The sequence below is a fragment of the Macaca thibetana genome, chromosome 20 (assembly GCF_024542745.1).
Source record: "Macaca thibetana thibetana isolate TM-01 chromosome 20, ASM2454274v1, whole genome shotgun sequence".
Lineage (NCBI taxonomy): Eukaryota > Metazoa > Chordata > Mammalia > Primates > Cercopithecidae > Macaca > Macaca thibetana.
This window is the reverse complement of record NC_065597.1, coordinates 35477525-35503085: the sequence shown is the minus strand read 5'-3', so window position 1 is coordinate 35503085 and position 25561 is coordinate 35477525. Positions and strand designations below refer to the sequence as shown.

Genomic DNA, 25561 nt, shown 5'->3' with positions numbered 1-25561 from the left:
ATAATTTTTAAATGATACTTACTGGGCTTATAATTTAAATAAACTGCCCACCAACTATTTTAATTCTCACCATTACTAGATCACTGAAAGGCCAACCAATGAAGCAGATCTATGACACTGTAACTTCTAACATATCAAAGTAAAATGTAAACAATGATGGTAGTAGGAATGTAGGAATTAAGTATAAAGACTTTTTTTAATTACAAAGATGGAAAATGTATGAATCCATGAAGTAGCTAACACTGCAGGAATTCCCATTACCACCTACAAAGTAACTGCTAAATATTTAAAGCCATAGAAACTGGGGAAAGGCAGCTCCTTACTTTCATGCTAAAAGAATAATCTATTGACTTGGTCAGCAGAGTTAACTAAGTCTCCCAGGACAACAAACACCTCCTGAGTTAGGCACCAGCCAAAGCAATTCCACGGCACTGCCTTACACCCAGTGGCAAAAAGAGGGAGGGTTTGCAGCCACATTCATTTTTAGTCTTTTAAGTAGTCCATCCGCATCTTATTCCTAAAGTTTCATTTTTTAATAAAGAAACCATTACTGTTCCTGATTCTGAAAGGCTTGCCCTCTGTTAGAGCTTCTTCTAAGGAAACTTACCAACATGTGAATATGGTGCATGAGGTCAAGGGACAGGAGAGTGAGCTCCATGACGAAGTCTGTGTAATAGACGTACGTCCCCTTTCCTTCCCACGTCCCTTCGTGATTGAGGTCCCAGAGGTGAATTACGTATCTGTAATGAAGAGAGAAAACACCTTAGTAATTTACTGTTACAACTGAATTTGGTTTAATCATACTGTAATTTAGTCAGATTTTTATATATTTCATACCTGCTACATCTTAAAATCAACTGTATGAGTAGGCCTCAATCACCTCCCTCTCCAGTTTCACTCACCGTAAAATCACATGCGCAGTCCTCACTGTCACAAGAAGAGACTATAAAAAAGGATATTTTCTTTTTAGTAAAATTTAGCGTTGCTCAGACCAAACTTATTTTTATAAAATGATAAAAGACAAACATTTCTCAGTTCAATTAAAAAGCAGATTGTTCAAGTTTACCCATTATTTTATTTTCTCTGCTTCAAAGTTCCATAAAATATTTTTATGACATAGAAACTGAACTTTTATTGAGGAAAAGTCCTGTTAATAAGTGACAACCAATTACACCTATCCCCTGGGAATCCCCCTACAATCTTGAGGTTTATCCTGGTAGTTTGACCATCAATTCTATTTCACACAGCATTAAGTCACTATCACTGATTACTCAGAAGGGTGATGCTGTAACTCCAAGTATAGTTCAGGTACTGCTATCGTAGACATGAGGACCTGCTCTCTCCCTAGTGCTTTGTGCACTCCCTTTGTCCACCAGCAGAAAAAAGAATGAAAGCAAGCAAAAGCAAAATAAGGCCAGCCACATCACACCTTTAATCCCAGCACTTTGGGAGACCAAGGCAGGAGGATTGCTCAAGCTCAGGAGTTCAAAACCAGCCTGGGCAACATGGTGAAATCCCATCTCTACAAAAAAATACAAAAATTAGATGGGCATGGGGGCACGTGCCGGTAGTCCCAGTTACTTGGGAGGGTGAGGTGAGAGGATGGATTGAGCTTGGGAGGTGGAGGCTGCAGTAAGCAGAAATTGCACCACAGCACTCCAGCCTGGGTGACAGAGCCAGACCCTAGACTCTGTCAAAAGCAAAAGAAGAGGAGAGGAGAGGAGAGGAGAGGAGAGGAGAGGAGAGGAGAGAGGAGAGGAGAGGAGAGGAGAGGAGAGAAGAGAGAAGAGAGAAGAGAAGAGAGAGGGGAGAGGGGGAAGGGGAGAAGGGGAAGGGGGGAGGGGAGGGGCAGACAAAATAAGCCTCTTGTGGCTTTTTTTGTTTTTTTTTTTTGTAGAGACAAGGTCTTTCTATGTTGGCTAGGCTGGTCTTGAAGGGTATTTTTTATTATAGAAATTGATGGCCAGGCACAGTGGCTAACACCTGTAATCCCAGCACTTTGGGAGGTCAAGGCAGGCCGATTGCTTGATCTCAGGAGTTCAAGACCAGCCTGGTAACACGGCAAAACCCCATCTCTACAAAAAAATCAAAAATTGGCCTGGCATGGTGGTTCATGCCTGTGGCCCCAGCTACTGGGGAGACTAAAAAGGGAGGATCACTTGAGCCCACAAGGTGGAAGTTGCAGTGAGCCGAGATCGCACCACTGCACTCCAGACTGGGCAACAGAGTGAGACCTTGTCTCAAAAAATATATATATATATTTTTCATTAAGAAAAAAGTCCTCGGCCGGGCGCGGTGGCTCAAGCCTGTAATCCCAGCACTTTGGGAGGCCGAGACGGGTGGATCACGAGGTCAGGAGATCGAGACCATCCTGGCTAACACGGTGAAACCCCGTCTCTACTAAAAATACAAAAAACTAGCCGGGCGAGGTGGCGGGCACCTGTAGTCCCAGCTACTCGGGAGGCTGAGCCAGGAGAATGGCGTGAACCCGGGAGGCAGAGCTTGCAGTGAGCTGAGATCCGGCCACTGCACTCCAGCCTGGGCGACAGAGCGAGACTCCGTCTCAAAAAAAAAAAAAAAAAGAAAAAAGTCCTCTTAATCTAGTAGAATAAAACTATTACATTGTTTATGTTTTAGATTAAATTCCCATTTGTAAGTGAAAAATATTTTACAGGAGAAACACTATGAATATAAGAAATGATTTAGTTTAAAATATCAAATCTGTAATATGATAAATTATCTTAAAAGAATAAACACTAACAAGCTAAAATAAAAGTATATACTATAGTATGATCTGACAGGCCTAAGTTAATTGGGTTTATTTTTAGGTATATCCTTTTCAAAGTTTGGACTAATATTAGCTGAAAGTTAGAGAACCAAAAGAAGGCAAATGTAAGTAGCATTCTAACTGTGCTTTGCAATATAATATACCTAAAGCAATAAGTCATTATAAATAGATTTTTCAACAGGTTTTGTGTCAAGATGAAATACAGTTGCATATTTTTAAAATACAGAAAGTATTCACCTAAGATTACATATCCTAGTGTTTATATTAGGACTATTGTATTTTAATTATATTATAATATGATAATTAACATTATATATTTAAATGTTCCTTTTCTAATTTTACTTACACTACTAAATGTACTCCAAAATGAATGCTGTCAAACAGAAATAAACTTTAATTCTGCTCTACCAAATTCCCAATTAGTAGTTCACATTTAGTAAGTGTTTTGACATTAGCCAATTAGCTTCAGTTTATCTAATATCTCATTTTTTAATTAACAATACTAATTATGGGTATTTTGCCTTTGGACTAAGGAAAAAGCAAATACAGCCATTAAATATAAGGACATACAAAGAATTTTTGTTTTGTTTTTTTTTGAGACGGAGTCTCACTCTGTCACCCAGGCTGGAGTGCAGTGGCGTGATCTTGGCTCACTGCAACCTCTTCCTCCTGGGTTCAAGCAATTCTCCTGCCTCAGCTTCCCGAGCACGTGGGACTACAGACGTGCGCCACCATGCCCAACTAATTTTTTTTTTTGTATTTTTAGTAGAGATGGGATTTCACAATATTGGCCAGGCTGGAGAATTTTTATTTCTACTGAACAGAAATTGGTATTTTCAGAAAGGTTTAAAAGAGTAAAAAATTTTTAAATCTTAAAGTATTCATGAATAGACCAGATTTTTCCTTCAAAATTTACATATTCATCATTTTGTAAAATCTTTATCCCCTATGTAAAGAAAGAATTACATAAAATACCACACAAAAGCATTCAGTACCAGTACCCAGCACACAAAAAGGAACTGAAATGCTTGTTAAAATGAAAGACCAAATATCCATCTGTCATTTCCTGGGTGAAAATAACCTGTCAAACATCCAGCTTCCTTGAAAACAGACAGAAACACAATCTGAGAAAGTCCTGCGTCCCGCATCTCACCTCTGCAGCCATGAAAGCCAAGGTGTGCATTCCGTGGGTGTAGCCGGTGATGCAGCAGACGGCCGCCAGTCCACAGCAAGAAAGCAGCATGGCAACCAACAGGGACAGGACTCGACCGTGGCTGCTCATTGGCGTGGTGGGCGAGAAGGAAAGCTGAAATGCACACAGTGGGAAACTGCTCATTCTTCTTCATGGAAGTGTTAAACTTCACTGAGAAATTCAAGGTCCATCTTGGCTTCTCTACTTAGGGTTCTGTGCTAAGCACAGAAAAGCATCCCACTACTATACGGTCCTATTCTACAATAACCCAAATATGAGCATGAGCTGATATTTAGAGATCCTTGTCATATAATATACTGAATATAACAATATGCATTATATTTTTATCCCTTACTCTCAAGGATCCTCCTAGCACTGGGATTATAAACCCCTAGAAGCAATGTTCTGAGGGTATACAACTCTCTCCTCTCACCTTCAACAGGACTCAGGACATGCCTGTTCTGTTGTATTTCTTTCTTAATCTTGCTCTAGTCCTCCTCTCTGAAACTGGCATTCCCAGTCTATTAGGGCTAGAACAACTGAAATGCAATCCAGGCGCAGATTTACCACTATTACAATGTGATGTCAGCACTATGCAAGGAGAGGCAACTGTCTGAAAAGAAGGCCTGGAGCTGTAACTCCTGAGGTCGCAGGCGGAGATTAAAAAAACCAGTTTGGGAGGTTAGAAGTTCCTGTTTGTGGCTTCAAATGAGGGTTGAATGTGAAAGAAATAAAGGTTTGAGAGTGAGATTAACTCACACCAAGGTGCAAGGTCCATGTGGACTGGGTAAAGACAGGGAAAAACACGGCCCTGGAGTGGGTTTAACTGAGGGGCAGCATTGTGGGTGCACATTTATCTGGGACTCATGAGACTACTTCAGGTCACTAATGGGTGGGGGTTCACCCATACAGCTATGATCTGAAACCAAGTGACAGATCTTGTACCAGACACAAAAGGATTCACTTCTGCAACCAAGGAAGCTAAGGGAACTAATTCAGTCCTGGCCCGGGGTGGAAAGAGTATAAACTAGTCAGAAAGAAGAGCTCCAGGAACCAGGGTAAGCTGGGGGAGACAGAAGGAGACTGGAACAGAAAATATCTAGAAAAGACCAGATTTTATTGTTTATGTATCAAGGTTTCCTTGCACTGTGAACAAAACAGTCTGCATAGGTGAAGTGACCCCACGTGAGCTGTAATGTAAACACTATGGGATTGGGAAGAAAGCTCACCAGGAGACTACGATTCTGCATCTCTTGGCTGCTGTAGAAAGTTCTTCAAGAAACAGGCAATGGGGGCCTGATCTAGAAGTCTTCCCAGGAGAGCCACCTTGACCATGCCTGCTGTGGCTCATTCACGTTACACAATTCAAAGCTGGCAAATGTGTGACTAAGCAAGCAAAAAGCTTGGCTAAAAACTCACATATTCAAATCGATCCTTGCAGAGCTGAACCATCAGGTGCAGAAAGACAAGTCCGGCAAACCAGAGGCACCACATGACCACCTCTTCCACTGTTTGGACATTCAGCACACCAAAGATGAAAATGAACTTGTAGAAAATAAAATTCCAAAATTTGTCTTTGAGATGCTAAAAAAGAAAAATGTTTATGAAGGTGAGTACTATCACACCTACCCCATTTGAGGGAAGTTACTAACAAAAGCTGGTTTCTATGGAAGATGTATTCCACACTTGGCTTTCTAACACTTGTCCTCAAGAAAACAGAAGAAAAAACAAAAAGCAGCCATCTGAACAGAGGTAAGACACCCAGAAAGTAATCTATAAACTCTGGACTATAACCCTAAATCAATTATGGTATGTTAGCTATTCAAAGGATAGTGATATGAGTTTAGTAACTTATGTATTAAGAAATAGGCCCAACGCAGTGGCTCATATCTGTAATCCCAGCACTTTTGGAGGCCGAGGCAGGTGGACAGCTTGAGCTCAAGAGTTTGAGATCAGCCTGGGCAACATGGTGAAAACCCATCTCTACCAAACCAAAAATTAGCTGGGAGTGGTGGTGCATACCTGTAGTCCCACCTACTCAGGAGGCTAAGGTGGGAGGATTGCTTGAGCCCAGGAGGTCAAGGCTACAGTGAGCCATCATCATGCCACTGCACTCCAGCCTGGGCGACAGAGCAAGACCATCTCTCAAAAAAAAGAAAAAAATGCTTACATTTTTAATGCACAATGAAAAAGAATGGTAAGGGCTATCATTTTTACTACTTCTACCTTCCAGATTCTCACACAATAGAAAAGATTAGACTTTTTTAAAAAAATTATTAAATTAAAAAATAACACAATCACTTGCCAGCCCATAATAAATGGGGCATAAAAAGGACAAAGAAAACAAAAAATGATGCCTTACCATTTTTATGAATTTTCCTGTCTTTTCCCTATGTGCAAGACACATTAATTTTTGCACAATGCTTTCTTTCACCTATCGTATTGTGAGAACCTTACCAATGTCAATGAATATTCTCTGAATATACCAATATACCGTTTTAATGGCTAAAGATGGACACTGAAACTGTTTTAAAATTTTCACCATTCAAAGAAACATTACAATGAGGGCCAGGCGTGGTGGCTCACACACAAAATCCCAGCGTTTTGGGAGGCCAGGGCAGGCGGATCACTTAAGCCCAGGAGTTCGAGACCAGCCTGGGTAACATGGCAAAATCCTGTCTCTACTAAAAATACAAAAATTAGCTGAGCAGTGGCACATGCCTGTAATCCCAGCTACTCAGGAGGCTGAGGCACGAGAATTGCTTGAACCTGGGAGGTGGAGGTTGCAGGGAGCCATGATCATGCCACTGCACTCCAGCCTGGGCAACAGAGTGAGACTCTGTCTCAAAAAAAAAAAAAAAAAAAAAAAATTGTGCTGAATATTTTTGTATGTATCTTTGTATGAGTTACTTCAGCACTGTCAAATCAAAAATTGCAAATGTTTTTATGGTTTATAGTAAAATCTACCTAACTTCCAAATCAGTCCTGTAAGTATATATTCTCATGGGCAGTGTGTATACATATTTGCTTTACTGTACTCTTTTACACAGAGGGCTTCCAGTTTTAACAATCTTCACTAACCCTGAAATAGGAGAGCAATAAGGAGGGTCTAGTTCACCCCACATGTTAAAATAGACTATCAAGCCGTCTAGGGGGCTCAGGGAGAACTGAGTGAAGAGGATAATTATGGAAGCATGATTCTAAGTGTGTGTATATATATGTGTGTGTGTGTGTATATATATATATATATATATATATATATATATTTTTTTTTTTTTTTTTTTTTTTTTTTTAAGAGACAGGGTCTCACTCTGTCATCCTGGCTGGAGTACAGTGGCCCAGTCATAGCTCACTGCAGCCCCAATCTCCTGGGCTCAAGTGATCCTCCCACCTCAGCCTCCTGAGTAGCTGGGATTACAGGCACATGACATCATGGCTAATGTTTTTTATATATATATTTTACAGAGATGGGGCCTCCCTCTGTTGCCAAGGCTGGTCTCAAACTCCTGGGCTCAAGTGATCCCACCTTTGTCTCCCAAAAGAATGCTTTTATATGTAATTTGGAACCATGTAATTGTTTCAGAAATTCAAAAAATAAACAGAAAAAAGCAAAATGTACTACAAATTAATAATGTGACTCCTTAAAGATTTTGAGAACTTAAACGCACTGTACTCTGACCAGACATCTTTCGTAGAGAACAAAATAAAGTGGAAAAAACTCATAGACTATGCCCTAACTCGATCCACCAAAAGGGCAGAGACACCCCAGTAACAATGAGCACACTCAGTCAGTATACAACTTGGCTTCTAAATATCATTGCCCAATAACATGAACTAGGAATCACTGGTGAATGTCTGTTTCCAGACCTGATGCAGGAAAAGTACAAGGTGAACTTAGGACATTTTGTGCCCTGGTTTTGAATGATACTGCCACTTGGCTCTGCCATTTAGTTTCTGTGTGACCTTGGGAAAGTCACTTAACATCCCTGTGCTTTAGTTTCCTCATCTATACAATAGGTCTTACAATAACAGCATATACCTCATAGAATTTTTGGGGGAATTATACATAATATATGTGAAATGGTTAGACAAGTGCCATACTAGGCACTAAGCACTTAAAAAAAAAAATCAAAAAGCTTCCTTGCTCTAAACCTCCACTTAACATTTTAATCATTTTAGATATTCGATGTCTTTGCCTCTAGCATTACTCTATTTCTAGAACTTTAAGCACCCACAGAGCAAACCCATGTCAATCCTAGGGATTTCTAACTCAAAATGGTTCCTAATTGATGCTACTGGATGACATTAAACATCAAATAAACCAACATAGAACAGCAGGGAAGATGCGATCGATGCTGAAAAAACCAAAAGTGGAGCTGGATAAGAAATATGCTCATTAGGCCTGGCGCGGTGGCTCAAGCCTGTAATCCCAGCACTTTGGGAGGCCGAGACGGGCGGATCACGAGGTCAGGAGATCGAGGCCATCCTGGCTAACACGGTGAAACCCCGTCTCTACTAAAAAATACAAAAAAAAAAACTAGCTGGGCGAGGTGACAGGCGCCTGTAATCCCAGCTACTCGGGAGGGAGAATGGCGTAAACCCGGGAGGCGGAGCTTGCAGTGAGCCGAGATCGCACCACTGCACTCCAGCCGGGGCGACAGAGCAAGACTCCGTCTCAAAAAAATAAATAAATAAATAAATAAATAAATAGGCTCATTATAATTACCTCTGGATCTAGTAAAAAAAATTCTCTAAAATACTCCAAGGTTATACTTTCTATAAATTTCAACCTGATAGAACTAACCTTTTAGGGAAAAGCAAGTATATAAGGCCCACTGGTGCCAGATCAATCCACCAAGCCTGCCTGGCCTGACCAATTTCTGGTCTACAAATAAAAAATTTGAAGAAAAACTTGAAGAAGTATCAAAAGAAGCATTTAAGCCAGTAGAAGTGGCTCACACCTATAATTCCAGCACTTTGGGAGGCTGAGGCGGGCGGATCATTTGAACTCAACAGTTCGAGACCAACCTGGGCAGCATGATGAAATTCTGTCTCTACAAATACCAAAACAATTAGCCGGGTGTGGCACATGCCTGTAGTCTCACTCAGGTACTCAGGAGGCTGAGATGGGAGGAGACTGCTTGAGCCCAGGAGGTTGAGACCACAGTGAGCAGAGATCACACCACTGCACTCCAGCCTGGGTAACAGAGCAAGACCCTGTCTCCAAAAAAAAAAAAAAAAAAAAAAAAAAAAAGACAGCATTTAGAACCTATCTGGGAGACCTCTAGAGTTGATACTGGAGAAAGTACTGAATACTAACTAATGAAAAATCTCTGGGAATACAAAACAGTCCTGTTCACAATGGCATTCAAGGGCTCAACCACCAAGTAATACATGTCAGCTCTAAACCAGGATTTCAGTTGATTTTATAAAAGGAAATTTGGGTTGAAAAAGGTAGGTAAGGAAAGAATGGAACATTCTGAATACAAAGTAAAGCTGCTGTTGTGCTTTTCATGTAGTAGGTTCCTGTGTCTTATCACTGGGATAAGATAGAATAAAACACAGTTTTGTTCTTATGTTGTGATTTTGAAGGCCAGTTCTAAATTCTTACTTTAAAACATACCATGCCAGGCACGGTGGCTCACGCCTGTAATCCCAGCACTTTGGGAGGCCAAGGCAGGCGGATCACCTGAGGTCAGGAGTTTGAGACCAGCCTGGCCAACATGGCAAAACCCTGTCTCTACTAAAAATACATGGATTAGCTGTGGTGCACACCTGTATTCCCAGCTACTTGGGAGGCTGAAGCAGGAGAAGTGCTTGAACCCAGGAAGCAGAGATTGCAGTGAGCTGAGATTGAGCCACTGCACTCCAGCCTGGGTGACAGAGCAAGACTCCATCTCAAAAAAAAAAAAAAAAAAAAAAAAAATCTACACCCTACCCACTCAAATCCTCAGGGAACTGCCAATCTATACGGTATGCTTGTGGCATAATTCTTCATTGAAAGCGTTCCCTGCCTGTTCTGAGTCACTTTCCAGTTTCAGACAATCTCACCCAAAACAAGAACAAATCTCCTAATTTTATGCTTTTAGAATTCTTAATTCACCTTCCCACAGAGAAAATTGTCCTGGTAAATTCTTTTGGAAAAGAACCCACATTCTACAGAGTGACATTTATGATCATTCAAAATCAAACAAATCTAGGCTTCTCTAAAAACGACATTCCTAAAAATCATGAAGAAAAACAGCCATAAAAAACAATATTGGGACAACTTGGCTGCACTGAATATGAACTGTGGATTAGACAAAGTATTTTTTCAATGTTAAATTTCCTAATTTTAATCACTGTGCTGTAAAAATGCCTTTGCTCTTAGAAAATGCAAACTGAAGTATTGAGGGGTAAAGGGGTAATGATGTCCACAACTTACTCTCAAATGAATCAGAACAAAAGTATGTATAAATAAAAAGTGACTATTAAAGCAAATGGAACAAAATATTAACAACAGGCGAATCTGGATAAAGGGTATATAGGAGTTTTCTGTAGTATTCATGGAACTTTTCCACACATCTGAAATCATAAGAAATACAAAGTTTAAAAAAAAATCTAGTCACAAGAATCCATCCTTTCAGTGTAGCCTTACCTGTCTCTCACTCACTCGAAGAGGGCCAAACACGATACACTGGATGAGCTTTGCCACCAACATCAAAACACAGCAAGCAGTATTTACTAGAACCTGTAAACAAATCGGAGAAAGGAAGTTTATTTCTTCCTGCTGAAAAATAAAAGCAGCTCTAAAAATCTCATATTAGGAATTCAGCCATCATTTCCAGTGACTGAGCCTTTCTGGTTCTCTCCCAATGCAAGATAAGTAATATCTGAAAAGGCACACTGTTCTGGGCAGTGGGTGTTAGGGGTAAGGATTGGGAAGAGAGGCACCAGCTTACCAACTAAGTCACAGCTCTTCTTCCAATATGCACCCTCCAGCAGGCCACCTTATCTTTCATCCTTAACTGAATTGTATGTATACTTTGTACTCTTTGTGCAAAACTACATGAACCTTGTAAACTGCAGGTCCTTCCCAAGTACCTCATTTCCAACATTATTTTGATAGCCTTAAAGAAAACTGTTCTAGAAATTGAAGTTACCATGAATAGTAAAATCCAGCAGCCAGAGATTCTACCCTGCCAAACAAATAGGAGGCAGGGGTAGGAGTGTGGATGGTCACAAAAAAAGTCTCATCATGAGAAACTAATAACCAAAAAATATAACAGAGAGAATATTTTAACATTTATTGGAATGGAAAAATCTTTCAACCAAAAGATAAATGTGCTCCATGCTTGGTGTTGGCTTTGAAGTAAAGCTTCTGTGGCACTGCAGTGGGGTGGAATGGGGAAAACAGAAGGAAAAGAAAACTGGTGAGAGGGGCTAAGAGATGAAAGGCAACCTGGGGATACCAATGCAAAACTAAGGCCTTCTTCAACAGTCTATGAGAAAACTTAAAAAACAAAACAAAACAAAATAAAACCCTAAATGATGAATATCCTTACACCTAAACACCAAATCTTAATGCTTACAAAATGGAAGAGTTGGCTGTCTCCAACCCAGAGATTACTGTGGGGTATCACATTACTCTGAATGACTCCAAAAAGCCAAAAGGACCTTGATAAAAACAGTACAGATGACTTGTTGAGAGCAAATGAAAAGGAACTACATTTACCATATTACCCTTGCCAAGTCATTCTTCCCTCTACTTTTAAAAGCAAATGATAATTTTAAAGAAGAAAGAAAGGGGACAGAAGAGAGTAATTTAAGAAAGCAAGATCCCGAGGCCAGGCGCGGTGGCTCAAGCCTGTAATCCCAGCACTTTGGGAGGCCGAGACGGGAGGATCATGAGGTCAGGAGATCGAGACCATCCTGGCTAACACGGTGAAACCCCGTCCTACTAAAAAATACAAAAAAAAAACTAGCCAGGTGAGGTGGCGGGCGCCTGTAGTCCCAGCCACTCGGGAGGCTGAGGCAGGAGAATGGCGTAAACCCGGGAGGCGGAGCTTGCAGTGAGCCGAGATTCGGTCACTGCACTCCAGCTTGGGCAACAGAGCAAGACTCCACCTCAAAAAAAAAAAAAAGAAAGCAAGATCCCTGAGATCACCTCAGGGTCTGTTTAGTACCTCACACCATCCCTCCCTTGGGAGAACAGTTAAGGGCAGCCCTGATTCATTACAAATGATTAAATTTAGTTCTATTCTGTCTGCCTAATGGGCCAAAGTATGTAATATATTTTTAATGGATTGAAACAAAAATAGTTCTGCTGAAAAAATAAACTGTTTTAGTACTTAAATCCTTCAAACAACCAGGAACAAAAGCTGAAACTAGTTGCCCCAAATATCCTAATTTGTGTAACAGGCCAATTCAAAATGGTCCAGATCACCAGGAGCATGGTGGCTCACACTTGTAATCCGGGCACTTTGGGAGACCAAGGTGGGAGGACTGCTTGAGGTCAGAAGTTTGAGACCAGCCTGGAACACACAGCAAAACCTTGCCCCTACTGAAAAATATATAAAATTTTTAAAAAAGAAAAAACAATTCAGGTAACTTGAAATGTTCATTTTTAAGGTGATGAAATAGATGCTAAAGAGACTCACCTTCATTGTGATCTAACCAGTCAATCTCAGCCACATTAACTAAGAGAAATGTTGTAAGACAAAACCACAACCCCTCATGTCACATCCCCTAGACAAACATGCCCCAGCTTTATTACGACGCAATTTCTTAAAAGAATTCTTCCTGTTTTTACATGTAGTCATACGAATTTAAAAAATAAATGCAACACATTTAGCACTTGTTCGAGGCATGTGGGAAATCAGAAAAATGATGGAACTCTGAACCCTAAACTCAAAGAACTTTTAGAATCTACAAGAGATAGAACATGGTAAGCAGTTTAACAGAAGGCCAAGCAGGCTACCATGAGAGTAATGATGGAGAAAAAAAACAAATTTAGGGGCACTTAAACATTTCTCTATTGAAAACAGCACTGTCACACACATCTCAAGTTATCAAACAAAAAAAGTATTATTTACTATTTCTCAAACTCTTTAAATAAAAGTCTATTTTTTTTTCTGACAGTCTCACTCTGTTGCCCAAACTAAAGCACAATGGCGCAATCTCCGCTCACTGCAACCTCTGCCTTCCAGGTTCAAGCTATTCTCCTGTCTCAGTCTCCCAAGTAGCTGGGATTACAGGTGTGAGCTACCACACTAATTTTTGTATTTTTTTGTAGAGACATGGTTTCACCATGCTGCCCGGGCTGGTCTCGAACTCCTGGGCTCAAGTGATCCATCTGCCTCGGCCTCCCAAAGGACTGGGATTACAGGCATGAGCCACTGTACCCAGCCTAAATAAGTCTTTGAATTCAAATAAGGTATAAAAAATGTGTATCTTTAATTTATCAAAAAAAAAAAAAGTAAAAGTCTCTTATAATCCCATCACCCATAGACAACCACTTCCTATTTTAATTTAAATGAAGATTTAAAAATTAACATGGCTAAGCAGGAAAAAAAAAAAAGCTTGAGTATACTGATACTAAAAAGGGAATTTATGTAAAAAGGAGAAAAGCTGTTGTGAACTTTGTAACCAAAGCTACAAAGGATTGAAAGCAACTGAAAATTATTTTAAGATTATAAACAAAGTTTTTTAAAACACCTTAATGATTATTAATAACATTACATGTCTATTTATAGAAAAATGCCTTAATTATAATGATTATATGTTAACTACAAATACTGACCAGGCACAGTAGCTTACACCTATAATCCCAGCACTTTGGGAGGCCAAGGTCGGGGGATTGCTTGAACTCAGGAGTTCAAGACCAGCCTGGCCAACATAGTGAAACCTCATCTCTACAAAAGATACAAAAATTAGCCAGGTGGGATGGTGTGCACCTGTAGTCCCAGCTACTGAGGAGGCTGAGGTGGGAGGATCTCTTGAGCCCAGGAGGTCAAGGCTGCAGTGAACTGTGATTGCACCACTGCACTGGGCAACAGTGCAGCCTGGGCAACAGAGTGAGACCTTGCCTCAAATAAATAAATAAATAAATAAATAAATAAATAATATTGTGTTATACATATAACTTCTCAACTTCAGTTAACAAAGGCTTGAAAAACTGTAAATACAACTGAGCACCCCTAATGCAAAAATCCAAAATCTGAAACGCTCCAAAATCCAAAACTTTCTGAGCACCAACACGGTGCCACAAGGGGAAAATTCCACACCTGACCTCATGTAATGAGTCACAGTCAAAATGCAGACTTACAAGAGGTTACTGAGTGTCCCTAAGGGAAAAATGAAACTGCCTTCAGGGTATGTGTATGAGGTGCATATGAAACAGAGGAATTTCACGTTTACATTTGGGTCTCATCCCCAAAATATCTCATTATGTATATGCAAATATTCCAAAATCCAGGAAAGAAATCCCAAATCTAAAACTTCTGGTCCCAAGCATTTTGGATAAAGTATTCTCAACCTATACTGAAAGAAACTTAACTGGAGCATTCCTTATTTAAAAGCAAATCCCATTGGCTCATGTCTATAATCCCAGCACTTTGGAAGGTCAAGGTGGGTGGGTTGCTTGACTTCAGGAGTTCGAGACCAGACTGAACAACATGGTGAAACCCAATCTCTACTAAAAACACAAAAAACGTAGCTGGGCATGCTGGTGTGTGCCTGTAGTCCCAGCTACTTGGGAGGCTAAGATGGGAGAATCACCCTAGACACAGGGAGGTCGAGGCTGCAATAAACCAAAATCACACCACTGTACTCCAGCCTGGGCAATCAGAGTGACATTGATTAAAAAAAAAAAAAAAAAAAAAAAAAACTGCTTAAAAAGTAAACTAAAATAAATAAAATAAATCCCTGGGTCAGGTGCAGTAGAACATGCCTGTAATCCCAGCACTCTGGGAGGCAGATGAGGGAGAATCACGAGGTCAGGAGTTCGAGACCAGCCTGGCCAACATGGTGAAACCCCATCTCTACTAAAAATATAAAAATTAGCCAGGGGTGGTGGTGCTCACCTGTAATCCCAGCTACTCAGGAGGCTGAGGCAGGAGAATCACTTGAACCCGGGAGGCGGAGGTTGCAGTGAGCTGAGATCGTGCCACTGCACACCAGCCTAGGTGAGAGTGAGACTCCATCTCAAAAAAAAAAAAAAAAAAGAAAAAGAAATCCGGGGTCAGGCGCGGTGGCTCACGCCTGTAATCCCAGCACTTTAAGAGGCCGAGGCCGGCGGATCACGAGGTCAGGACATCGAGACCATCCTGGTTAACACGGTGAAACCCCGTCTCTACTAAAAATACAAAAAATTAGCCGGGCTCAGTGGTGGGCGCCTGTAGTTCCAGCTACTCAGGAGGCTGAGGCAGGAGAATGGCATGAACCCGGGAGGCAGAGCTTGCAGTGAACCGAGATCGTGCCACCGCACCCCAGCCTGGGCAACAGAGCGAGACTCCGTCTCAAAAAAAAAAAAAAAAAAGGAAATAATATGTGCACATACATGTTTGTATAATATGTAAGTGTGAACTGTCAAGGACTTGATCAATTTGGGTATTTCTTAGTCTCCTACTTAACACCAGCACTTACTACAAGAATCTGATAATTGCCATTTCTGGAAGAGAGAAGCAGGTAACAGGGAGAGAGCGAGAGATCTACTTTTCACTGCATATCACTTCTGTACCCCTTAACTTTTTTTTTTTTTTTAATTTTAGACGGAGTTTCACTGTGTCGTCCAGGCTGGACGGCAGTGGCGCAATCTCAGCTCACTGCAACTTCCACCTCCCAGGTTCAAGCAATTCTCCTCCCTCAGCTTCCCAAGTAGCTGGGATTACCGGCACCTGTCACCATGCCTGGCTAATTTTTGTATTTTTAGTAGAGATGGGTTTCCCCACGTTGGCCAGGCTGGTCTCTATCTCCTGACCTCAGGTGATCCTCCCGCCTCGGCCTCCCAAAGTGCTGGGATTACAGGCGTGAGCCACCATGCCGGGCCTGTACCCCTTAACTTTTGTACCCTGAGCATGCATTATCTATTTTTTTTAAATTTTTTTAAAGTTTAGAATCTACTAAACTAACCTGACTAGTTCTACAATTCCACATTATTTTTCTCACCATATGAGTAACAAACCAAAACAAGTTTGCCTGTTACAGCACAATATTTCAACTATGGCTGGGCGTGGTGGCTCATGCTTGTAATCTCAGCACTTTGGGAGGCCAAGGTGGGTGGATCACCTGAGGTCAGCAGTTCAAGACCAGCCTGGCCAACATGGTGAAACCCTGTCTCTACTAAAAATAGAAAAAATTAGCTGGGCATGGTGGCGCACGCCTGTAATCTCAGCTACTTGGGTGGCTGAGGCAGGAGAATCGCTTGAACCCAGGAGTTGGAGGTTGCAGTGAGCCGAGATCATGCCATTGCACTCTAGCCTAGGTAACAAAGAAAGACTCTTGTCTCAAAAAAAAAAAAAAAATTCAACTATATTAAAACACTTCAGAATGTTTCTCATAGCTATAGTGCTGTCAAAGCTTCAAATCATTTTTTAAAAATTCACCAAATGCCTTTTTTTTTTTTCCAGTCTACACAAAATAAAAACAAGTTTTACTTGTCCCTGTTTAGAGTGTAGCAGGTCAGGCAGCAGTGATCCCAGCAACTCTGACTTACTCAAGGCTCAAAATTAATTCCCTTCACTCCAAGGCCCAGGAGGAAAATGTCCCCTCCAGAATGGTTCTTACTCTTCCACTGGAGAAAACAGAAACTAAATTATAAAATAGTTAGGCCTGCCTGTGAGGAAAAGAGAGGAAGGTGCATTTATCACCATGTAACCCTACAGGTGTTTTTGACCCTGTAAAATGTTGGCCACCAATGGGGGCTTATTTATGAGCTTGCAAAGACATGGGATTAAACTACCAGGAACTGTTTCCAAGACACGGTCAACCTGGATATTTTTTAAGACACCTGCCTACACCAGCACCACTCCCCCGCGCCCCCTACCATTTGGTGGTTTCCTCCCTTTAAGGACAATCCACGTACTGTTACCTCTCTGCAGGCTCCCAGAGACAAACACATTATACAAACATGCACACACTCCCCCCCTCATCACATAGATGATGACTGTGTTGCTCCTTTAACAATACTAGGGAAATAGATGACAGTCCGCATGCAAAGCACACCTAGGAGGTGATCAAATAGCAGTCCCCTTCTCCCTTACCCAGAAGGCATTCCTTTTATTTTTAATTTATCTAGGCTCACATCCAATTATTCACAAGTTTAGTGTTTTTTCCTTCAGCTGCCCCAACACTTCTGGAGCTAACATTTTTTCCTCATATACCTTGAAATAGTCAACTCATAGAGACTCATACCTAGGAAGTCACTTTCAGCTCTTTTGTTGTTTTTTTTTTTTCTTGTAGAGCAGGGGATCTCACTATGTTGCCCAGACTCCTGGGCAGCTCCTGGGCAACTCCTGACCTCAAGCAATCCCCCCACCTCCTGCCTCAGCCTCCACCTCCCAAACTGCTGAGACTGCTGGTGTCAGCCACTGAACCCAGCCCTTAAGTGTTATAATAATATGAAAATAGGCTCTTTAAAATAGGAGTCAGCCAATTTTTCTCTAAAGTACTCTCAGACAGTGAATATTTTAGGCTCTGGAACTTCCTTAATTTATTTGTTTTACAACCCTTTAAAAATATAAAAAACATTCTTAGCTGTTAAGACAAAAATAGGCCTAGTCAAATAGGCCGCGAGTTTGCCAATCCCTGTTCTAAATGGTCAATTCACTTTTATCCACTTTTATTTGTAGTTATTTTTCCCCTTGAGAGTTCTATTTAAATGATATTATTTGCACAATTAATCAGAACCTTGACACTAGTTTCATATTTCTATCTCTCTATTTGCATATCTTGCTCTTAGAATTTTAGAAGCAGATATTTAAGAAAGCAGAAAAGGGAACTAATAAAAGTAATGAGTAAGAATTAAAAAATGAAAAAGCCAAAACACCTGAACAATCCAAAACCATGCTAGAAGGGACCAAGAGGGAGCTGAATAGAAGCATTATCTGAGCAATGTAAAATAGCCCAGAAATGAGTAACAAAATAAAAACTCATCTGAAATCAAACTTTAGGGTGGAAGTTTTAGAAAGACAAGGGGAAACAAAAGGTCAGGTCAAACCCACATATCTGTTAGTGTAAAAACCCAGAAGCCTCCTCCCAAATCCGTTCTCAATGTCATGTATGAGGGCCACCTGGAGAGGCCCCCTTGGGAGGAGGAAGTTATAGGTCACTAGATCTCCCGTCCTCTTCCCACTCTACATAACTGTATCTTCCACACTGCTCCCAGACTATCTTCTGAAAGAAATCATGACAGCACCCCTATTCCTCCATGCCCCACCCCCACTTAAGCCCCAATACTGTCCACACTTGGTAGAGCAAGCAAGGTCAAGGTTACATGACACCATACTCCAGCCTCTTCCTAGGTTAGTTTTTCAACCACTAGTGTCCCTCAGATCACCTAGGGCATTCATTAAAATGAAGATTCCAAGGCTCCACCCTTCTCTCTGAAATGGATCCCCAGGGAAACTACACTTTACAAGTACCCCAGATGACCACATACCAGGCTGCCAGAGGTCCACACTTTGAGAAAGAAACCTTCAAAGGGGTTGCTCACCTCCTCCTCTCACAGCAGAGGCACCTGCCCCACCTCCTTCACCCCCCAGTCTCCTCTTCACCTTCTCAACCTCCCTCTTAAACCAGAAGATTCAACAGATTTTTTATTTAACAGCCCAGCTTCCAGACCACCCTGCCTGTGCCCAGCACTGTCCTCCCCCAGCCAGACCGAGCTCCACATGCTGGTTTCTTTATCTGGAATACCCATTGCTGCTGGTTGAGACCCTTCCCACCTTCCAAGATGGTTCAAACACCACCTTCCACGAACCCTTCCCTAGGCACAATTCCTTTCTTTTTCCTCCAAACTCTGCTGCATTTTATTTATCTATTATCACCTGTAAAATTGTGCCATATTACTGAGGGTAGGGGAAAGTGTTGTTCACAGATATGCCCTCCAGAGTGCCCAAAATAACACCTTCAAAAGGTTTTAAATTGAGTTTGTTCATGAAAAACCTCCTGTGATGCTATCAGACCGATATTATTCTAAACTGTGCTCCACAAAGATAAGTTTTAGGAACTGCAATATGTTAAACAATATCTAGCAGGACTTGCACTGGCAGAAGGATCAGTCTTTGTTTTGTCTTACTTGGCCTTGGCAGGCAGTGTTTGTGAAAAAGTTGAATCCAAATTCAACAGAACTAGGGGAGGATCCAGTTGACAAAGGCACCACCACATAGGGTATTCACTCAACAATCTTATCTGTCCCACCACTGGGGAAGGCTTTTGAGATTGTCACTTCTACTCAGCTGCTAAAGCAGAAACTACATAAACACTGAGTGATGAGACAAACTCACAGTGAGCACATGGAGGCTCTGAGAAACCAAAGCAGGCCAAAATAAACACGTGGAAATAAACACCCAGAGGAAAGATGGAGGAAAAACAGCACTAGGATCAACTGAGAAATGAAAATATCATCAGCAGAGAGTAATAAGTGATAAACTTGCCAGAGGTAAGACCTCTACTGAAAATGCTGGAAGAAAAGGAAATTTCCTAAAAAGTAATCATCATCACAGAAAAATCAACAGCCTTTTATGTAATGTTTTCTGAAGAGGTATTAACCTTAGAATCTGAACATGGCTTTTATCAAAAGAAAGTCCTGCGGGGGAAAATCCATTAAATAATGCCAAGGTTGTTATATAAATAAAATAAGGGTTCCTTCTCAAAGGCTTATTTATATCTCAGACTTAAAAAAATATCAAAGACTACATTATAATCTTAACATATGGCAAAAACACTCTCTATATCACTTTAAGTTGTTTACCTGCTAACTCAAATGCAAAATCAGATTTGAAATTAAGCAAGAGATGTGAGTGAGTTCTTTCTCTTCTCCCTTCTTTGGGTCTGTAAAGTTCAGTTTTACACAGCAGTAGACAAACAGGAACTTCACCCTTCACTGCCTTCTACTGAACTCTCCATCAGAAGGACCAGGAGACTTAATCCACAGCCCACAGAGTCCATAAATCCCACCGCTTCCTGATGAAGCACAGTGAGACTAATTATAACAAATGAGTTGCATATCATCCTATCAACTTGGAATATTAATCTCTCAGTCATTTACAGCCTACTTTCAACCCCAAATGGGAACTTGGAAGGAGACAAAATCCAAGAAGCCATATTAAATCCAAGTGAGACTTTAAATGCTGGAGAAACTTTTCTGATCACTGTGGGATTTACGTAAGTATTCAAGGCCAAGGTGAAAGCAAAATTCTGTAGCCAAAATATCATTGATCTGCTCAGTCTGAAATTATCTATTCTAATGAAGGAAACCAGCATGTGTGCCTTATCAATGCTGCTTATCTCGCGGGGGCAGACAACCTGGAAACTGCGTTAGAATAGATCCTCAAATAAGAAACATTCAGTTAACATGATGGGCTGCCTCTTGACACTGCGAATGTTTTGCTGTGTTCATACATCAAAGGAAAACCGTCATGAATCATCAGGTAAAGGCAGCAGAAAAGGAAGCACAGTTTGCCTGGTGTTTGTTTCATTAAACAGCTCCCAAAGGGGACAATCGAATACTAACCGGCAAAAAAGTTGTAGGAGACGCCTCTCTCCAACTGGAATGTCCAAAGACATCCAAGTGCTGAAAATTCCCCCATACTCAAAGTCTGAATTCTCCCCTCTGCCCTCTCCTTTTCGTCGGAAGAAAACCCGCTAACAACAATCCCATGCTTGACCAAGTGGGAAAAGCTTTCAACTTCCCTCTACTTTGTCCAACCCTAGGGATAACGCACTCCCAGATCCCGACTTCCCCTTGAACCTGCCCTCTGAGATCTTAGTCTAGTTTCTCCCGAGGGTCCCCAGCCCCTTCCTCCCCACTGCCCTTTAACCCCTTCCCCTGCCCTGGGCCCCGTCCGCACCCCAACGCAGACCCTCGCCCGCCGCCTTCCCGACTCCCTTCCCGGAGCCCCCAACGCTGCCCTGCCCCTCGGGGCCTCCTCCTCGCAACTCCACATGATGTTCCTCCCGCCCGCGGTTCCCCCTCGCTGCCCCCCAGCGCCTCACCACTCTACCTAGGCAGCGCTCCCGCAGGCAAGGCCGCGCCCCCCAGGCGCTTGCCCTCCGGGGTCCCTGGCGCAGGGGCCCCTTGGCCCACCACGCCCCCCGCGGATAAAGGGTGACGCAGCGGACCCCGTCCCTGCCCCGCGGGCCCGGTCGCCTCGCTCACCCACACGAAGAGGCTATCTGAGAGCAGGTACTGGGCCACGTCGCGGGCCCGTGGTCCCCCCGCGCTCGGCCGGGCGGGCGCCGGCGGCTCGGGTTGCAGCGAGGCCGTTAGCTGGTCCGGCTCGCCCGGGCCGACCTCAGGCTGGCTGAGCGCGCGGTAGGCGCTGATGATGGTGCCCAGCAGGGCCAGGCCGCTGAGGCCCGTGTAGGTGCGGAGGCTGGGCCAGGGGAAGCGCTCGAGGAAGAGCAGCGGCATGGCGGCAGCGGCGACCTCCGGTCTCCGGGCCTCCCCGCGCTGCGGCCGGGCCCCTGCCGCCGTCTCGCGAACGGCGCCCACGGGCTCTGGCGTCGCTGTCGCTGCCGCTGCCGCTGCCGCCGCCGCCGCCGCCGCCGCCGCCGCCACGCCGGGCCGGGCCGGGCCGCTCCTGGCTGCTGGCGCCGCTCCGCCCCGCGCTGCTCCCGCTGCTGCCCCTGCCGGCGCGGAAGAGCCTCGGCGGGCTCCGGGCAGGCCACCGCCCCCAGCGGGACGCGGGCGGGACGGGCGCAGGGGCGCGGCCTTCGTCCCCCGCCCCCAGCGGTGGCGCCGCCGCCTAGCGGGCGTAGGCCCAGGCCTCAGGCCCCGGGGGCCGGCACCCAGCATCATCCGCTGCCCGCACCACGGCTCGGCTGGGCCCACGGACACAGAGGGCACCTGCTCCGGCCGCGGCGCAGGCGTCACTCGGGCCCGCAGGCGCTGACGGGCGGGCCGGGCCTCAGGGCGCGGGGGACCCTGGCCACCAGGCCGCTGCCCACTTAACCCCCACCATTAACCCTCTGAAGCTGGTTACCCCCAAGCACTCCTAGGGGCCGAGCAGCTTCCCTGGTGCCCAAAACCCCAGAAGAAAAAATATTAACAGTCTTTCAAGTTTCTGCTGTTTACTAGTAGCCTCCAGCAGAAACTAAAAAATGAACCTGATTTAGCGGGAAATAAAAATGTGTTCCCTCATACACCAGAAGTGAGAATGTCAAATGGTGCGGCTGTCTTGGAAAATAATCTGCCCTTTCCTTAAAGTCAAACGAGTGACCATTTGACCCAGTAATTCCAGTCCTCTAAGAAAAGTGGAAACATACCTCCACACAAAACTTGTACACAAATGTTGATACCATTCTAACAACCAAAAGATGGAAACAACGCTAATAGATAAATGTGATATATCCATACAATGTACTATTCGGTCATAAAAATGAACTACTGATACATGCTACAATAGGGATGAACCTTAAACACGTGCTAAGTCAAAGAAGACAGCCACAAAGGTCCACGTGTTGTGTGATTCCATTGATATGAAATGTCCACAATAGGCAAGTACATATACAGACACAGAAAGTTGATTAATGGTTGCTTAGGGATGGGAGGTAGAGGGAAGGTAGGGGGTGATAAAGGGCACAGGTTTCTTTTAAGAGACAGGGTCTGTGGCCCAGGCTGGAGTACGTACAGTGGCAGGAGCATGGCTCACTGCATCCTCCACCTTCTGGGCTCAAGAAATCTTCCTGCTTCAGTCTCTCCAGTAGATGGGATTATAGGCATATGCCACCACACGTGGCTAATTCTTAATTTTTGGTAGAGACAGCGTCTTGCTATATTGTCCAGACCTGTCTGTGGCTCCTGAGCCCAAGTGATCCTCCCACCGCGGCTTCGGAAAGTGCAGGGATTACAGGCGTGAGTCACTGGCTGGGATAGGTTTGTTTTCAAAGTGATGAAAATGTAAAATTGAGGTGATGATTGCACAACTCTGAAAAATCATTGAATTGTACACTTTAAATAGTTCTATCTCAATATGTGAATTGTATCTCAATAAGCTGTTACCAAAGGAAAAAAAATGTTACCTTGGGAGTTTTATTCCTTTTGCATCCCCAAGGCCTGTAATACTTCCCAGCCCAGAGTAGGTGCTCTGTAAATATTTGTAGGATTTTCCAAACTTTCTAAAGAAAAGGACCAAATTATCTTTCAAAGTCTTTCTTCATGCCTAATATTCTAAAAGTCTATTAACTATAAAACAAAAGATCTCTCAGGCTTACCATTCCACTTTGGAAATTTTAGAAACATCTTGTTAAAGGGTCTTTGATGAACGTTTAGTTTTACCGGGACAAGGAGAGGTCTTACCTTTGTACACGTGCATTTTTTTAAAACAAGGTCTATATGAATACTAGACTTGAGTTCACTTTGGTTTTTTTCCCACAGCCATGCAATTAAAATGCTACACTTTAAACTTTATCAGTAAAACAAAGGAAAACTTTATTTTGAAAAAATATTGTAATTTTCAGGGAAGTGTTCTACTTTACAGGTCAAGATCTGGGCCATCATAACTTTTAAACCACTAACTGGTAATCTTTATTCAATCCTAGCCACAGTAGTTCTAAACTATCACAAACCAAATTTGTCCTGTCACCCTTACAAACAGGCTGCTCTTAATAGATCTGCCCTTATTAAACTTTTAGAAGCTTGGACTTTCTGAAACTTCACATGAACAGGGGAAGTTAACCCAACTATAAAAGCTTATTTTTTGTTTGCATTTTTAAAGAATGTAAACGGTTTGTGTTTGGATCTTTTACTAGAATTAGTAATTTTTCTACCATTACTTTTTCCTTTCCCACTCCAAGAAGGTACTTTGCACACCCTTGTCTCAAGGAAGGACATTTTGGCAATAACCAAACAAGTCTTCTTAAGTCTTAACCAATACTTCTAGTTCTTGGTAATTGCATCTTACTCCATGAGAGGACCAGGGGAGGAGGCAGGACCCAAAAGGGATGAATGCTTAATGTGCCTGGGGAGACTGAATCAACATACAGGCTACCTGTCAGCTGTGTCCCAAGCCCCAAGTGTGGCAGACTGATGACAGCATCAGACTTTTGAGAGGCTGGTCCTGCTTGGACAAGAATCAGTAGAGTCCATGATGAAAGCTCGAGCTCCCTCGTCACCACCACCTTCATTTCAGAATACCACTATGCCTTCTAGATTTGAGACTTCAAATAGCTCCTTCATTTCCATTATGACTGTTAGACTGAATTTCCTGCCATCTTTGTGGGATGGTGGTTCTGACTTGGTTTGATTTAAAGGGAATAAAATAATTATTTCAGACAAATCAGTTTGTGTGGACTAAGATTCATACCTAGATACAATGCTATTTTCATTTTTAAAATATCTGAAGTCCTTTCATATTCATGACCTCATTCACCATCATGTGAGACTGGTTGAGTGGCTTTGTTGTTGCTTAAGATTCTCAAAATCCTAGAAGCTGAACTTCACTATCTAATCCAGTAGCTTTAAATGTATTCCCATGGCATGCTAGTGTTTCATCAGCTGGACCAATATGTTCCACAGCTAAATCTAGCAGAGAGAAAAATAACCAACTCTTCAAGTTTTTAGAGGAAAAACTAAATTAATGGATACATTGCTATTTGTAGCTTTTCTTTCATATTTCTTTTTCTTTTTTTTTTTTTTGAGATGGAGTCTCGCTCTGTCGCCCGGGCTGGAGTGCAGTGGCCAGATCTCAGCTCACTGCAAGCTCCGCCTCCCGGGTTTACGCCATTCTCCTGCCTCAGCCTCCCGAATAGCTGGGACTACAGGCGCCCGCCACCTCGCCCGGCTAGTTTTTTGTATTTTTTTTAGTAGAGACGGGGTTTCACCGTGTTAGCCAGGATGGTCTCGATCTCCTGACCTCGTGATCCGCCCGCCTCGGCCTCCCAGAGTGCTGGGATTACAGGCTTGAGCCACCGCGCCCGGCCTCATATTTATTTTTCATAGACCTCTGGTGCCTGCTATAAAATACACAAGTAGTAAAGTTTTCAGAAAAACCTTTCAATTACTTTCTATCAGGTTTCATTCAAACTTCTGTTCAGATATAAAGGCTGAAAAGGCTATAGTTTTATCAGACACACATATATTCCCATATTTTGGGTAAACTTTCTATTTAACATGACATTGAATTACACAGTATTACATATGCAGCAGGCATAGTGTGTGTCATAGAACATTAAGAATTCCAGGCAAGTTTGAGAAAATAACTAAAGGAGTCAACCCTCTCTTTGCAGATGACGAAACGGCCTCAGTCCCCAATGATATGGACTACACACAGTTAACAACGCAACTTCTAACTTCTGGCCTTCATGTTCCAAATCTAGTGACCCTTTCACACCACAGGAAACTAAGTCTGCTAAAAACACTGCTAACACATAATGGGATG

The 25561-nt window shown here is 42.7% G+C and overlaps 4 protein-coding genes across 19 annotated transcripts in view; 3 read left to right on the top strand and 1 right to left on the bottom strand.

Moving 5' to 3' along the window:
- AMFR (autocrine motility factor receptor) overlaps positions 1–21833 on the bottom strand; it is a 57181-nt gene extending 35348 nt beyond the window's left edge. The window contains exons 1-6 of one of the 3 annotated variants that reach the window (XM_050772911.1): positions 21340–21833; positions 10618–10710; positions 5400–5564; positions 3942–4094; positions 903–943; positions 608–740 (exon numbers count right to left, since the gene is read on the bottom strand). In XM_050772911.1, coding sequence (XP_050628868.1) covers positions 608–740; positions 903–943; positions 3942–4094; positions 5400–5564; positions 10618–10710; positions 21340–21594 — 840 coding nt within the window. In that variant the 5' untranslated portion in view covers positions 21595–21833. Of the gene's footprint in view, positions 1–607; positions 741–902; positions 944–3941; positions 4095–5399; positions 5565–10617; positions 10711–21184; positions 21203–21339 lie in introns of those variants that run through there. The other 2 variants (XM_050772912.1, XM_050772913.1) reach the window with 2 other exon arrangements.
- Positions 1–25561, top strand: part of LOC126943908 (metallothionein-1E) — a 339166-nt gene that overhangs the window by 100878 nt on the left and 212727 nt on the right. The window lies entirely within an intron of this gene.
- LOC126943900 (metallothionein-2) overlaps positions 1–25561 on the top strand; it is an 894508-nt gene that overhangs the window by 673695 nt on the left and 195252 nt on the right. The gene's annotated exons all lie outside the window — the stretch shown is intronic.
- Positions 1–25561, top strand: part of MT3 (metallothionein 3) — an 892117-nt gene that overhangs the window by 692440 nt on the left and 174116 nt on the right. The window lies entirely within an intron of this gene.